The 15,149-nt window shown below is 39.1% G+C and overlaps 1 protein-coding gene across 1 annotated transcript; it reads left to right on the top strand.

Moving 5' to 3' along the window:
• Window positions 1–936: 936 nt before the first annotated feature.
• On the top strand, window positions 937–14,899 carry LOC122658847 (serine/threonine-protein kinase RUNKEL). The gene is made up of 11 exons (XM_043853981.1): window positions 937–1,031; window positions 1,177–1,266; window positions 7,817–7,869; window positions 8,162–8,237; window positions 9,324–9,385; window positions 9,484–9,562; window positions 9,662–9,721; window positions 9,849–11,507; window positions 11,793–12,662; window positions 13,585–14,722; window positions 14,796–14,899. Exons 1-10 carry the CDS (start codon window positions 984–986, stop codon window positions 14,698–14,700), a joined length of 4,113 nt encoding a protein of 1,370 aa, XP_043709916.1. The 5' UTR covers window positions 937–983; the 3' UTR covers window positions 14,701–14,722; window positions 14,796–14,899.
• Window positions 14,900–15,149: the final 250 nt, after the last annotated feature.

Raw genomic sequence — 15,149 nt, 5'->3', positions numbered from 1 at the left:
ATTTTTAACATGAAAATACTACTTTGCCGATGAAATTAACCATGTGCTCATTCAAGAGCAAGAATGTTAAATCAAATGAAATAGAAATTCTAAAACAGCTCCTCAGTTATTTTAGAATTTCTATTCCACTTGATTTCTATTTCACTGAAATAAGGTGCAAAAATCAAACCAAACAATTTCAGAAATAGAAATCACCCCCTGAAATTGAAATAGAAATCATATTAAATCAGGCCTTAATAGTTTCTAAGTGAACCGACTTTATGATTTTTTAAAAAGCAACTAAACTAGTTGAATTTTTTCATGACTCAGATAAAAATATTGAGTCTTATTTGACTCGAATGATTTATGATCCAATTTCGTTATTTTTTATCCTAGCCTAGTCTACACAACTCTTGACCAGGTTTTCCAAAATTTTGACTCAACTTGGGCAATTTGTCCCGGTCAAAACCCATTTTTCAAACTATGCCTCATGAGTAAGACCCAATTTTTCCTTTTTTTCACCAAAAAAAAAGACCCAAATTTTCCCCTTTCTTAAAATGACATAAAATTTGTTTTCCTTACTTTTGTCGTTGGATTTTACCTTCTTCACCTTTAATGTTGTTCTATTTAACCTTTTTTTTTTTTTTTTTTTTGGAGGTTTTCAATTTCTCAAATTTCCCGCCTATTTTTAAGGTCTCAAAATCTCTTTCTAACCCTTTCCACGCTATCCTCATTCCTCAAACTCCTCACAGTTCATTTGAAGGCTTCGAAGCTCTTCTTAATTCTTTCTTGTTCTCATTTCTTCATTTCTTCTCTTGGATCTTTAATCTCTGTTGTACTCTTCTCCCTGTATCTCTTGCCGGCGAACACAGGCACTCCTACACAGTTCACACTTCCACACACATCCACTAAACTCAGAGAGAGAGAGAGGGAGAGTAACGACGGATACACACATATTCTACCTCTCAGTAACCAAACTCTAGATCGCAACCGAGCTTTTGATCATGAACCAATACCATATCTACGAAGCTATCGGCCGGGGCAAATATTCGGTAAAGATCATCTGCGAATTTTGGTTTTTAGGGTTTACTTCACTGTTGCTTCTGACTGATCCAGTCGAGTAAATTCAGTTTTAAATTCCCAGGTCTCTGCTACTTTTACTTATTTTTTCTTCTTGTTTGTGCATTTGATTGTTAGACTGTTTACAAAGGGAGGAAGAAGAAGACAATTGAGTATTTCGCCATCAAGAGCGTTGATAAGTCACAGAAGAGCAAGGTTCTTCAAGAAGTAAGCATTTTTTGTCTTCTTTCAGTACATGGTTGAATAATTCCGTTCCTCCTTTGAGTTCTCAGTGAAGTTAAATCTTTCCAATTAGTTAGCTTCCCATTTTTCTGGATTCTGCATCTGATAGATCCAGTAGGTGAAGCTTACGATAGAATTGCTGATTATTTGATTGATAACGTTATGTTTGCAGTTAATTATATTGCTTATTTGTAAGCTCTATTGTGTCATGACTTTCATTATTTTAGATAATTTAATTTAGGGAGATCACATTTATTGCGAGTTTATTCTCAAGGTCTCCCACAGCCGTAGAATTGAGATTCATGCCACAGGCAAACTGAGTTTTCCTAGTTTTGGAATCTTCTGTGGATTTCTAGGTCCATACCACCGGTGCCACTTTGAGCTGCCTTCAGACTGCAGGCAAATGGATTTAGTCCATACAGTTAGCAGTGAAGTGAGTGACAAGTATCGGAAGAGAAATAAAATCAACAGATGTTTTCACTGTACTACCGACCAAACACCCCGTTGAGCTGTTTATGTTAATTTGTCTCTTCATTTTACTTTACCAATGAAAATATTATTTGACTTCATTTATTTTCTACAAAATAGGTCAGTTGGAACAGAGCAACTCAAGGAGGTGCAGGTTGTTGATTTGTTGTCTGGTCCCATGATTAAATTTTTCCTAACTAGGGTATCTTGGCTCTTCATCCTTGGATATTAGTTCTGAAATAATTTGTTCATTAGAAAAGTTTTCCATGTTTCTTTGTACGGTAACTAAAATGAGGCACCAAGGTAGGTTGATTCTAGGGGTCTTCTTCTTGGATTTGGTCCTATTATAATTGGGAAGAGAAATTTCACTTTTAACATACTCCATGACAACTGATTTTAATTTTGTTTGTCATGATGCTTTTTTCAGTCTGGTAAGAACTACTTGCCTGACATTTGAATGCTTCTAGCTGTACCATCTTTTGAACCTTTGGGATATATTTCACTCAACATCCAAGTATGTTACGCCAATAAATACATGAATGAGCTTTGTTATCTTTATTCTGGTAACCGATGCAATGGAATTATCCCCATTTATCTCTTTTTCAACTTTGGGTGTAGCGAGTTCTAGATACCTCTTTTCTCACATATTCTACTTCGGCAAGGATTGCTTCTGTGAACTAAGACATATCAACTAGAGATTGGTAAAGTTGAATCTTTTAATGTCTTCAAGCATTGCAGATTGCTGGAATGCATATGTGCTGATCCTATGGATAACAGCTTTTCTAGATCTGTACTTGTTACTTCCTCTACCCAAAAGCAACATACTAGAGTGGAAGCCTCCTTCATAGAAGTGTCTCCTGAATATCAAAAACCATGACCAAGAACACTTGGATGTGCACTCATTGAATGTAAAGTAATTGGAAGAAATACTTGTCATATTAAACTCGTAAACTAGAATTAGAAAAAACTCTAGAGAGAATGCAGATATTTGGCAAAAAAATTCCATTTTTTAATCAAATGATAAGCTATGTGTCACTGCTGGTAGGGTATGGCAAATAGCTCCATTGCTCAAAATTTTCATATTCATTCTAAGTTTCTGTTACCAAATCATCTTACATGCTGTCCATTAGAAGCAACCAATAATCAAACCCCTTCTCATCTGCCATCTTATAAGGTTCAGAAAAAGATGGTGAAGAAGTTTATTGTACGATTTGCCAATCTCACTTTTCTACTTTCATTTGGCGAGTTTATGAAAGGGCTGTGGTGTTTTTTGATTTTCTCATACATTCGCCCCCTAAATGCTTTTAATAAGTCTCCTGAGTCAGTCAATGCTTTCCACCTCTTCCAATTACCTGGTTAATGCTTCTTAGTTCTTTCTTCAAGGAAGATAAAGGGTATTTTTTTATTCGAAACATTAAATGTTAGTGAAGTAGAGCGTGAGATCATTTTCAAATCAAACCTGCACAGATATCTCTACGAACTAAGTTGTCACCATCAATGACAGCTCCCAACCCTAACATTCATGTAACTTCCTCCTAGTTTGTGGGTCCAATAGTTTTGTTTCCTTTCTCTCTCAATTTGTCTTCATGCCTTGCCTTTGGTTGGATGCCTAGATATCACATACAGAGGCTGATATGAGCTTTCTTTAGTGGTGGTGACTGTCTACCAAACTTTTTATTTCTTTATTTAGTTAATCTTATCTACATTCAGATAAATTAAAAAAAGAGGAGTGTTGTTTACAAAGAATTAATTGGTTTATTGGTGTATCATCTACCTTCTTGTTACAGTATCAAAACTAATAAACCGGTAATACAGCAAATAAGAAAGAAGAGAAGGAGAAAACGATGGAAGAAGGAGACTCTATCTAGGGAGTGAACAGAATCGGTGACCTCTGCAGTCCCCTAAAACTCATATTTATTATGTGTAAAACTGAGAACTACATTACAACTCAAGTTCCCTAATTAGAATAGGAAAGTAGAGCTAATTTAGTTACCTAGTTAGAATAGGAAAATAGAATCTAATCTAACTGGAAAAGACAATACAAATCTAACTTAAGGTACCCAGCCATGATAGGGCCACTCACCTATCGTGGCACATTCCACATTGTACCCCACGGTACATAGCTGTAACATTAACACTCCCCCTCAAGCTAGAGTATACAAGTCACCCATGCCCAACTTGGAATAGATTCTCTAAAACGTAGGACCAAACAGAGGTTTGGTAAATATATCACCCAATTGATTGGTAGAAGAAACAAATGGTGTAACAATCATCTTGTTCATAACAACACTCCTTACAAAATGACAATCAACTTCAATGTGCTTAGTTCTCTCTGTTAGAGTTGTTAGAATATCTTGTATAGGGGTAGTTCTGTCATTGTCCTGTTATAAGACATGACCAAGGTGTATTTTTCTTGTTCTTTTCTTATTTCCTTTTACCTCCCTAGGGAGATCTGTGTAATTTGGAAGAGTTTATTAATGAAGTAATATGTGTGTTGAGAATCACTCAACACACATAACCGATTCTCTCCCAACTCTTCTCTTCTTCTCCCTTCCTTCTTCCTTGCTGTTAACTCTTCAATCTTTCATTAGAATCGATCCATTGAAGCTTTAACTTGGTATCAGAGCTAGCATCTTTGGTTTGAGAGTTGGCTCAGCTCAGTAGTTGTCTTCTCCTCTCTTTGGAACCCTATAAATGTAAAGGGGGTTCCATTAGAGGCTGTATATGTGAGATACTATACCTCTTACAGTCTTGGGAGTAGTATTCTTCACACCAAGTCCATATGGAGAGAGTTTAGGAGCAGTTGAAGTGTTTTTGAAGCTGTGGAAGATGCCTGCCTAGTTACTACTAGCCCTGTGAAGCTTTTGTCTTGGTTCTCCTTCTCCTCCCCATCTCTTGGAATGAAACCTATTACTTTTGAATCGTCTAGGGATGTTATATCAGACCCCTAATCTCTTGGTTGTTGAGAGGAAGAGTGCTTAGCTTCCAAATGTTGTGAAGCATTGGCAGCAAACCCTGTTTTTCCGCCAGCAGTGGGCTATTTCAGATTTGATTCTGCCTTTAGCAGATTGGTTTGCCTTAGAACTTGACTCATTCAAGTCGTATGGGAGTGCCTTTTTGAAGCCCTAAGAGCTTGTTCATGAAAGTGGAAGATTGGAAGATTGCTGCTGTACAGGTATTGGAAGCTCTGTTTTTTATTCTTATTTGACCTTTCTTTGAAGATTGTTGCATTGGATGGTTATTTGTTTGCTGAGAATGGAATGTGTGCATCTTGGTACATCTGTTGGGTGTTATGAACTGAAGTCCCTTGGCTGTTAGAAGGATTTGGTTTGAGTTATGCAAGTTTTTTGCTCTCTGTATGCCTGCTGTTTTTTAGGCTTGGTCTCAGCCTAGTGATTTGGGTGATTGAGCACTATTTGTGTGTTGGTTTGCCTTCTTTGTTTGGGTTGAGTGTACTCCCCACTTGAGCAAACACTATATTGATTGTTGAAGTGTTTGCCCATTATGTCCACTGTGTCTGGACAAGATTCTGAAGTCAGTGGACTAACTACAGTTGGCAGCCTGAGTAGTGGTTTCCCAACCATGGCTTCCTTTGATAACCCCAACACCCAATCTCTGTTGTGAAATTGGACAATACCAACTACTTGGATTGGTCCCGGTCTGTGAAGTTGTCCCTATGCAGTAGAGGAAAGTTGGGATACATTACTGGGTCTATCACAGCTCCTGCTACAACTGATCCAGGCTATCTCAAGTGGGAGACTGAGAACTCCACTGTTATGACTTGGCTGATATTCTCCATGAAACCTGAGATAGGTAGGAGGTTTATGAGTAAGGAGACTGCGAAAGATATCTGGAACAGTGTCTCCAAAGTTTTTGATAGAGTTGGAGATGCGACAAAGGTGTATCAAATCCTCCAAAAGATCATCCATATGAAATAGGGTGGTAGGAGTATATCTGAGTACTATAACTCTGTTATTAGCTTGTGGGAGGAATATGATCACTATAACAACCTCCAGTTGTCCAATTCTGATGATCAGACAAAGGTCTACAGGAGCCAAGAAAAGGAAAGGATCCTTATTTTGCTCGGTGGTCTTAACCCAGAGTATGAGCTTCTCCGCCTGCAAATCTTGGGAAAATCTCCCTTTCCATCTTTGGATGAAGTGAGCAGCTACTTGCAAAGTGAGGAAACCAGGAGAACCACTATGGATATTGCACCATCAACAGAGAGATCTGCTCTTATTTTTAGTTTCCACAGAGACTGGAAAAGTAGGGGGAAAGGCCAAGGGCTACCTCGTGGAGATCACCGAGAGATTTAAATGTGATCATTGTGGCAAGCCATAGTTGTCACGGCGTCACGGCGATCCAAGTCGGTGGAGGGGTGTCACGTCGATATATCGACATGTCGCCCGCCATGGCGTTGCCATGGCGAGCATGTCGACCATGTTTTATTTTTTATTTTATCTATTTTTAATGTGTTAATAGATGTATACTCAAGCCATGTTTTATTTTTTCTCTATTGTTTCTCAAGTTTTAAGAAGAAAATTCAGAAATCGAAGAGGGAAAGAAGACAGGAAGAAGAAATCGAAGAGGGAAAGAAGACAGGAAGAAGAAATTGAAGAGGGAAAGAGAGACAGGAAGAAGAAATCAAAGAGGGACGCCATGGCGTAGGTCGCCATGCAACCCTCTCCAGCGCCAGGACGCCATGACAACTATGTGGCAAGCTTGGACACATGCATCGGTCCATATCGTATCGTATCGGTGGATACTTTTAACCATGAGCATAGGCTCTATTTTGAGAAATATATAGCCAAGGTATGCCGTACATTACCAAACTAGGGTACGTAACTAAATTAACATTTTAAGTGTGTTTTTTAACAACCTAAGGGTCCCATTGTGTTTATAGATGCTTAATTAGGGTTTCCATGAAATGTTGGGCCAAAATATAGCCATTTGACTACCAAAATGGTCAAACGAAACCATCCACTGAAATGTGTAGAGTTTTAACTGAAATTTGGTGATTCCGGGAAATATTTTGGACTTCTTGAACCTTGAGCATTGTTCATTTTTTTACTCTTCTTTCTATCATCATCTTGTATGTTGGTCACTTTCTTTTTAGGTATTTGGGGTTAATCATAAATAAAGAAGGTGACATAGAGGATGATGTTTCACAGAGAATTAAAGTGGGATGGATGAAGTGGAGAGGTGCGTCTGGAGTATTGTATGACTGACGTATTCCTTTAAAGCTTAAAAGAAAGTTCTATAGGACTGTTTTACGTCCGGCTATGATGTATGGGTCGGAATGTTGGGCAGTTAGGAAGTGTCATATTGAGAAGCTATGTGTAGCAGAGATGTGGATGTTAAGATGGATGTGCGGAAAAAGTAGGAAAGATAAAATACAGAATGAATGTTTTAGAGCTGACTTGGGAGTTGCCCCGATCAATGACAAGCTCCGAGAGAGTCGTTTGCGGTGGTATGGTCATATTCAACATAAGCCTAGGGACGCCCCAGTAAAGAGGAGTGAAATGATTCCAATTGAAGAAGCTAAAAGAGCTAGGGGCAGGCCTAAAATGACCATAGGAGAAGTTGTGAGGAAGGACATTCATAGTCTAGGTCTTGTACCAAGTATGACCTCGGATAGAGCCTATTAGAGGGCAAGGATCCATGTAGCAGACCCCATTTAGCTGAGATTCTCCTGAGTCGTTGGGCTGTGCCTTTTTCCTCATACTTTCATCCTTCATCTTTCATGTTTCTATTTATTTTCTATCCTTCATGTGTTATTTTCCATTTTTCATTTCTCATCTCATTCCCTTTTTTTTTCCTTCTCTTGTTTACACTGTAGTTTTCCCTTCTTTGTTTTGTTTGGATCCATGTAGTCGACCCCATTAAGTTTGGATAAGGCTGAGTTTGTTGTTGTACTAGTATGCCATCTTGACTTTAACTTCATGTCATCTTCATTTTATGTTATACTTTTGCTACTCAAATCCATTTAAAAGTTATCTACAAATCACTGTTTTATCATGAGTGTACCTTTATCTGACCTCTCCTCCCCCCTGGGGGCTCATTGCAGGTTAAGATTCTTCACTCTTTAGATCACCCAAATGTACTGAAGTTCTATTCATGGTAAGGCATGCTGGAATACAGACTTATTCAGAAATACTGAAAACACGCAATACATATTTTATGCTTTTGTTGTAGAGGCCATCGGACTGGTGTTCGCTTCTTAGATAATCTGTCTGGATACAGAATTGCAATATCATCACATAATAAAACAAATTATCCTTCAAATTCATACACATTCCATGTATCATGTATTCAGAGCTCATTGTGGATATAATTCAAATGCTTGATGATCTATTTTCTGGTTGAAATTTCAGCTAAATTATTCAGTCTGAGTATTTCTTGCAACTCTTAGGTATGAGACTTCTGCCCACTTATGGTTGGTATTGGAATACTGTGTTGGTGGAGATCTCATGGCCTTATTACGGCAGGTACCTATGGTTCTTAATTTTTCTGTCTTACTATTGTTTTAATATCCTTTTGTTAATTGGTGTGAAGAATGATGGCAACTTGCTACTTGATTTTGCCAGAATTTGTTTGAATGCAAGAAGGCATGCTTAAATCTGTTGATATTTGTTGTATTCATAAAGTTATAAGTGAGTGACTAAGGTAGTTGCATTCAAGAAATGGCAGCAATATCTGATGGTGCAGTTGTGGTAGCAGTTCAATATCATCTTAGCATAGTAGGAAATTGAAATGTCCCTTGATTGGTTGCATAGTATTTGATTTTAGCTTGTTTGGCTTGTATTTGTTTTAGTTGAATCTGTTCTTGCTTCGAGTAGTTCTAAGTATATTTATTCTTGTATAGATTTGTCTTGGCTCTTACTTAGGAGAGTGATTTGAAGTCCTACCCGCATAACTTCTCTGCAAGCCTATTTTTGATAGCCAAGACCTGCTTTTTTGGCTTAATTTTGGCTTCTTTTAAGAGTGCTGTATGTGAAGGGATTATAGTTGATTTTTGTGCAGATGGCTTATGCTCAGTTTTGTCGTTGATGCCACACTCTTTCAAGTTGCTGAAGCTTTTCAAGGCTTATCCCTGTCCAAAATGCATACTCTTCAACTTTCCTTCAAAACCCAAGGATCTCCATAACACAAATTGGACAATTGCTTAAAAGCCCATCCTTATCTATATCTTAGATCTCAAATTCCAAATTCCAAATCTCAAACATCAATCATAACACTATCTGTTCTGATCAACGTAACTGTTATATTTAGGCTACTGTTTTTCTTAACCCAAAATTTTACCATGTGAAGTTCATTCCTGACTGTTTAGATGTCTCTGTATCAAACCAAACCCCAACTGTGAAATTCTTTATTCTTTCTCCATAAATCTCTGGAAGAAGTCTGGCATTACTTGCCTCTATGTTTAAGTTTAAGAGCAGATTATCATTTTTTAATAACATAAAATGTGGGAAAATGGGTGTCCTGGGTTGGAAAATGAATGCCAACTTTCTATGCAACTTTTATTAAGATGAAAAGATTTGTTGTTTTCAAAATCTGAAGTAAATTTGTTACAGGATTGTCAGCTTCCCGAAGATTCTATACATGACCTTGCCCGTGACCTTGTCAAAGGCTTGCAGTAAGAAATATTTTCTGGTGTTGAGAGTCATAGTTTCATTACTTCATTACTCTGTTTCTCTTTGAGCTGATGTCTAGCACTTGGCAAATACCGTTCAGGTTTTTGCATTCAAAGGGAATCATTTACTGTGACTTAAAACCATCAAACATACTACTGGATGAGAATGGACGCACAAAGGTGGTTATTTGCTTTTTTATTTTTTTGTATCCTTCATGTGAGTTTTCCAATGTTGTCTGCCTGTCATTGACTTGTTACATTCTTTTTTGGGCATTGCAGCTCTGCGATTTTGGAATAGCAAGAAGATTGAGTGAGATATCTAAAACTCCTTCTTCCCTGGTTGGTTCCTCTTTAACTACTAGGGTGTAGTGCCTTCTATAAATACTAATCATTTTAGTTACCATGTCTATTGTAATTCTGGTTAAGGCATCTGTTTATTTCCTTCCATCTTTTCTGTCTCTGTTAGCTACCTCAGGCAAAACGTGGAACACCCTGCTATATGGCACCTGAGCTGTTTCAGGATGGAGGAGTTCATTCTTATGCTTCTGATTTCTGGGCACTTGGTTGTGTATTATACGAGTGTTATGCTGGGAGGCCTCCCTTCGTGGGGAAAGAGTTCACTCAACTTGTTAAATCTATCCTCTCTGATCCAATTCCACCCCTCCCTGGTAATCCAACCTGCTCATTTGTCAATTTGATCGATAGTCTTCTAGTAAAGGATCCAGCTGAAAGAATCCAGTGGGTTGAGCTTTGTGGGCATAGTTTTTGGAGAACAAAAATGACTCCAGTTCCTTTACCTCCTCAACCTGCCTTCAGTAATATGATTGAACTTTCTATGAAACATTATCTTTCCGAACGTAATGGAGACAAGCCTCTTCAAAATAAGGTGCTGCCCAAATTTCGTGAAAAGGATTCAAAGGGGGTTACTAAACAGGATGAGAATTCTATTGTGGGTGCAAGAGGCTTTGAAACTCCAATTAAGAATGTGCACAATGGCCGGAAGACTCAAGCCAAGACTTCTGGAAGAGTTGTTGAGGAGAAACAGAAAGATGTTTCAAGTGCCACAAGAGGTGTGAATCTTCTAAGACTCTCAAGGATAGCAAAATCAAACCTGCAGAGAGAGAATGAGAAAGAAAACTACCGGAGACCTTTGGCTAATGGCTCTGAGAATGATACTGAAGTTAAAATTGAGAACAATGACATGGAACTTGATTTTAATGAGAACACCGAAGATGAAGCACCAGATGAACCTGATTGTTCTGATAATCCCAATAGTACACCTGGAGAGAAACTGGCAATTCAAAATCAGGATCATGGGAAAATGGAAGAGACTGATGATAGCACGAACCAAATGGATACACTTCCTGAGACCAATGTATCTATTTCTGATGATCCACAACCACTTGAGCAGGAATCCTGTTCAGAACACATTCAAGTAGCTGCTACACCACCTAGTGTTGGTGTTCAGAGAAAAGCTCAAAGGGTTAAACCAGGATCAGGAAGTGCTGCTGATTCCGATTCTTCAAAATCATCTAACAGCATCTCAAATGTGCTATGGCATCCATCTGACCTTGCTGTTAGACCTGTAATGCCTAGCCGGAAAAATGATAAATCTTCAGAGGCTTTGCTGTCACTTCCTTTTGATGCATTGCCAGCAACAGATTTTGTGAAGATGCCCAGAGATCAGCGTGACACACATAACAATCGAATTACATCCATTTTGAATAGTAATGCTCCTGTGGCAGAGAAGCAGAATGTTATCAAATACCTTGAGATGCTAAGTGGGAATGCCGAGGCTGCAAATATATTAACAAATGGGCCAGTAATGCTGGTGCTTGTTAGAATGCTCCGACTGTCAAAGGTGTCTGCGTTGCGTGTCCAACTTGCTTCAGTGATTGGTTTATTGATTAGGCATTCGACCTCCATCGAAGATGATTTAGCCAGTTCTGGAATCTTGGGAGCATTGACAGATGGCCTCAGAGACAGGCAGGAAAAAATTAGGAGATTTTCTATGGCTGCTTTGGGTGAACTTCTGTTTTACATATCCACTCAAAATGAGCATTCAAGAGACAGCAATCCTTTGGAGTCTCCATGTAAGGACAGCAGGTCTGCATCTGGCTGGCAGGTTAGCCACTAATCTTAATGACAGGTTTTGTTATTCATATGTCTAGGGCTGGTAATGTTTTGTGTGGGAAATTGAATCTCAAAATGCATTTTTTAAAAATAAACACTGTGATTTTGGGCTATCATGATTCATCCATGCTCTAATTTTCTCCAGGATTTAAAATTTTTTTACTCCTTTATGATTCCTTTTTTGGGAGGGGTTTCGTTTTAACAATCCTTTCAATCAAATTAAATTATTTCCCTAAATAAACTATGTAATTCATACATATGCTTAACAATCCGGCAGGTTTCTGGCCCAGTGTTTTCATTGGTGTCATCTATTTTACGGAAGGGAGAGGATGATCTCACTCAGCTCTATGCTTTAAGAACTATTGAGAACATTTGCAGCCAAGGTGGGGATTGGGCAGCTCGTTTTACTAGCCAGGATGTGATAAGTAACCTCTGCTACATATTTAAGGCATCTGGGAAACAGGAAAGCACAAGGCTCACTGCTGGATCATGTTTGGTGCGCCTGGTTCGTTTCAGTGCCCCTACCATACAACCAGTAATAGAGAAGCTCTCTTTCAAGGAAACTGCATCTGCGCTGGTCAAAGGCAGCCCCCGTGAGCAGCAAATCAGCTTGAACCTTCTAAGCATGGCCTTGCTTGGAAGCCATACGTTCACAAACATTGGCAGGCAACTACAGCCTTTATTGGAGGACAAACATCTTGTTCCTAGTCTGATCTCTCTAATTGAGCAGGGAAGTGAGATCCTCCGGGGAAAGGCGCTCGTTTTCGTGGCCCTCCTTTGTAAGAATGGTCGGAGGTGGCTTCCCCATTTCTTTTGCAATGCAAAATTTCTCTCCATGGTAGATAGATTGGTGAAAGAAAAGGATAGCTATGTGCAGCAGTGTATGGAGGCCTTTGTGCAAGTTGTGGCGACAACCATTCCAGGCTTACTGGATACCATATCTGGAGATATTCAACAAATTATGGGAGGGAGACGCCATGGGCAGATTGCCACTCTTACTGGTCGTGCCATGCCAAAGACAAATCTTCATTTGTTCCCTGTTGTCCTCCATCTTCTTGGAAGCTCATCTTTCAAGAACAGAGTTGTAACTCATCAGGTCTTGCAGCAATTGGCAAATCTCATCAAGCTTGTGGAGTCATCTTTCCAGGTTTGAGTTTGCTGGCTGAGTGTCTGAATCTTCATTTTGTTTTGCATGATCGTCTGTGACCATATCCTCTATGAGGAATTTTTTTTTCCTTCGAAAAATTTCTGAACAATTCAAACAAGTTGAACTGAAGAGTTCATCTAACCATGTCTGCCATTTGACTGACACATCGACTAATTAGGGTCCATAACTTGCATCCTACAGTTTGCTTCTTAGGTACAATATGCCACAACTGTCATATCCTTCCTGTACCTGGCTAATATTGGCTTACAATTTCTTAGCATATCAAGTATGCATAAAGAAGTCAACTCACTATTTGCCCATAAGCTTCTAGTGGTTATCTGGTTTGGGAAACAAATAAGATGACTGAAGTAAATAGCTCATGAAATTTCTGAAAGTAGAGAAACAAATAAGATGACTGAAGCCTTGGATTGACCAGGCAAATTTTCAATACTCAACAAGCCTTCCAGATATTAACTGAGTTTGGAAATTATGATTGGTTGAGGCATGAAGCAAGATCTAGTTATTGTTGCGATTTCAGAATCAACTAGAAAAAACTGGCACTTGTTTCCTGAATGTCTCACTGGAAAAACCCTTGCCGTAAGGCCCTGTGTCTGCCATGTGGCAGATCATATGGGCTGCAAATTTGTGTACAGGAAGGCACAAGGTCCCCTATCCACATGCATAAACATTTGGTTAAATGATTGAGTTTTGGTCTGAAATTTGACACATGACAAATCCATACAGTACCCTATCCATCCCATGGTTAGAATTGCCAGATCACTCATCCTAGTGGCTCAATTTGATGGGCCATATTGGGAGGCTTCCTTGGGTGGCTTCTATGTATGAACAATTATATGCAGACATGATATTCCTCATATAATTGGAGGGAATGTGATAAATACTTGATGTCACTCGGATGCAGGGCAGAGATGACTTCCAAATTACACTCCTGCGAGTTTTGGAGTCTATTGCAGAGGAGCCCTCAGTTGTTCTTGAACAGCCTAACATTTTTATCCATCAAATACTCCTGAGTTTAACTGTGCTGTACAAAGGCAACAAAGATGGAGATGCCAGATTCTTGTGCCTGAAAATTATGTTTGATGTGATGGTCATTTTCTTGGATGAACCATCAGAAGATGGGCAAAGAACAGAGGATCTAAAGTGCATATCACGTGCTCATTTTCTCCCTCTCTACACCAGTTTTGTTCAGGATGAAGATCCTATTCCCATGTATGCACAGAAGCTTCTTGTGATGCTTATTGAGTTCAATTACATAAAAATTTCAGATATTTTGCATCAAGAAATGGTATCCCAGTGCTTTGAGTTTCTGCTTGGTGACCTCTCTACTGCAAATGTCAACAATGTTAAGCTTTGCCTCGCTCTGGCATCTGCCCCTGAAATGGAAACTAAGATACTCTCTCAATTAAGAGTAGTCAGGAAGATTGGCAATCTGCTGGAGTTTGTGAATGCAAAGGAGATGGACGATTTTGTTGAACCAACTCTTGATCTGTGTAAAGCATTCCTATTACATGCCATTGGCAGTAGAAAAGGCTTTGTCTATTCTAAAGAACCAGCATTGTTAGGTGACATTTCGTTTGACACAAGCAGTGCACTTGAGCAGCAGGACTACATAAAGGATATTGCTGAGTTTGGCAGTAATGTTGGTGTGTTCCTGGAGTTGTGTGCATCTCATGAAGCACAGGTCGCAGATTTGGCATCTGAATGTGTGATTTTGTTACTCAAGGCAGCACCGAGGGAAGGCACTATGGGTCTGTTGACTAATCTTCCAAAGGTTACTATGGTCTTGGATTCATTGCGCCGTGTGGCTTCCGGTTTAATGTTGCTACGCATGCTGCATGCTGTTGGTTACTCGTGTAGGCAGTACTTGTCTCAGGCAATGATATTATCAATTTCAATACCAGAGATTACCAGAATTGAAGTCATTATATCTGATCTTAGACGCTGTAGTATACCTGGAGTTGCTAATGCTGCTTCACTTGTGGCTTTGGAGTTGCAGCGGCTTCCTCGCAGTGTCTAACTCAAAGAATTATGAATGTAAGGTTATCAAGCAGCTTCTTGTTTATCCTTGTGCTCTTTTGCAAATAATTCAATTTACTTGTGTTGTGTTTGCAGGAGCTATAGGGCCAGTTGAGCTTTGTCCAAGGAATGTTCAGTCTATTATTGACTTCCAAGAGAGTTTGAGGTCTTCAAATTGGGGTGAGTTCATTTTTTCTTAAGCCAATGGTCTTCATTGCACTTGGATTGGTGTCTGGGAACACGGAAGAGCATTCGGACCTCCAACATATATGGGTGGGGGGAAGGAGTAATGATCATAAATTCGTGGGTGAACCCTTCACTGTGGGTGAAGGAAAACTTTCCCTATATTTATCCATCTCTTCACTGAATGCATGCCTTAAGGGTATAATGTACAATATGAAATTTGATAAAGTCTACCTTCTGTATTTTTGGTCTACTAGAGACCTTCTA

This window comes from Telopea speciosissima, chromosome 4 (assembly GCF_018873765.1).
Source record: "Telopea speciosissima isolate NSW1024214 ecotype Mountain lineage chromosome 4, Tspe_v1, whole genome shotgun sequence".
NCBI classification, from domain to species: Eukaryota; Viridiplantae; Streptophyta; class Magnoliopsida; order Proteales; family Proteaceae; genus Telopea; species Telopea speciosissima.
The sequence above is the reverse complement of the archived record's forward strand: the minus strand, read 5'-3'. Positions and strand labels throughout refer to the sequence as shown.

Excerpts from the sequence above, each read along its gene's own strand:
- LOC122658847 (XM_043853981.1), top strand. The coding sequence starts at position 984 with ATGAACCAATACCATATCTACGAAGCTATCGGCCGGGGCAAATATTCG. Across the intron at positions 1,267-7,816 it reads AGAGCAAGGTTCTTCAAGAA|GTTAAGATTCTTCACTCTTT; the intron begins GTAAGCATTTTT and ends GGCTCATTGCAG. Across the intron at positions 9,722-9,848 it reads CTAAAACTCCTTCTTCCCTG|CTACCTCAGGCAAAACGTGG; the intron begins GTTGGTTCCTCT and ends TGTCTCTGTTAG.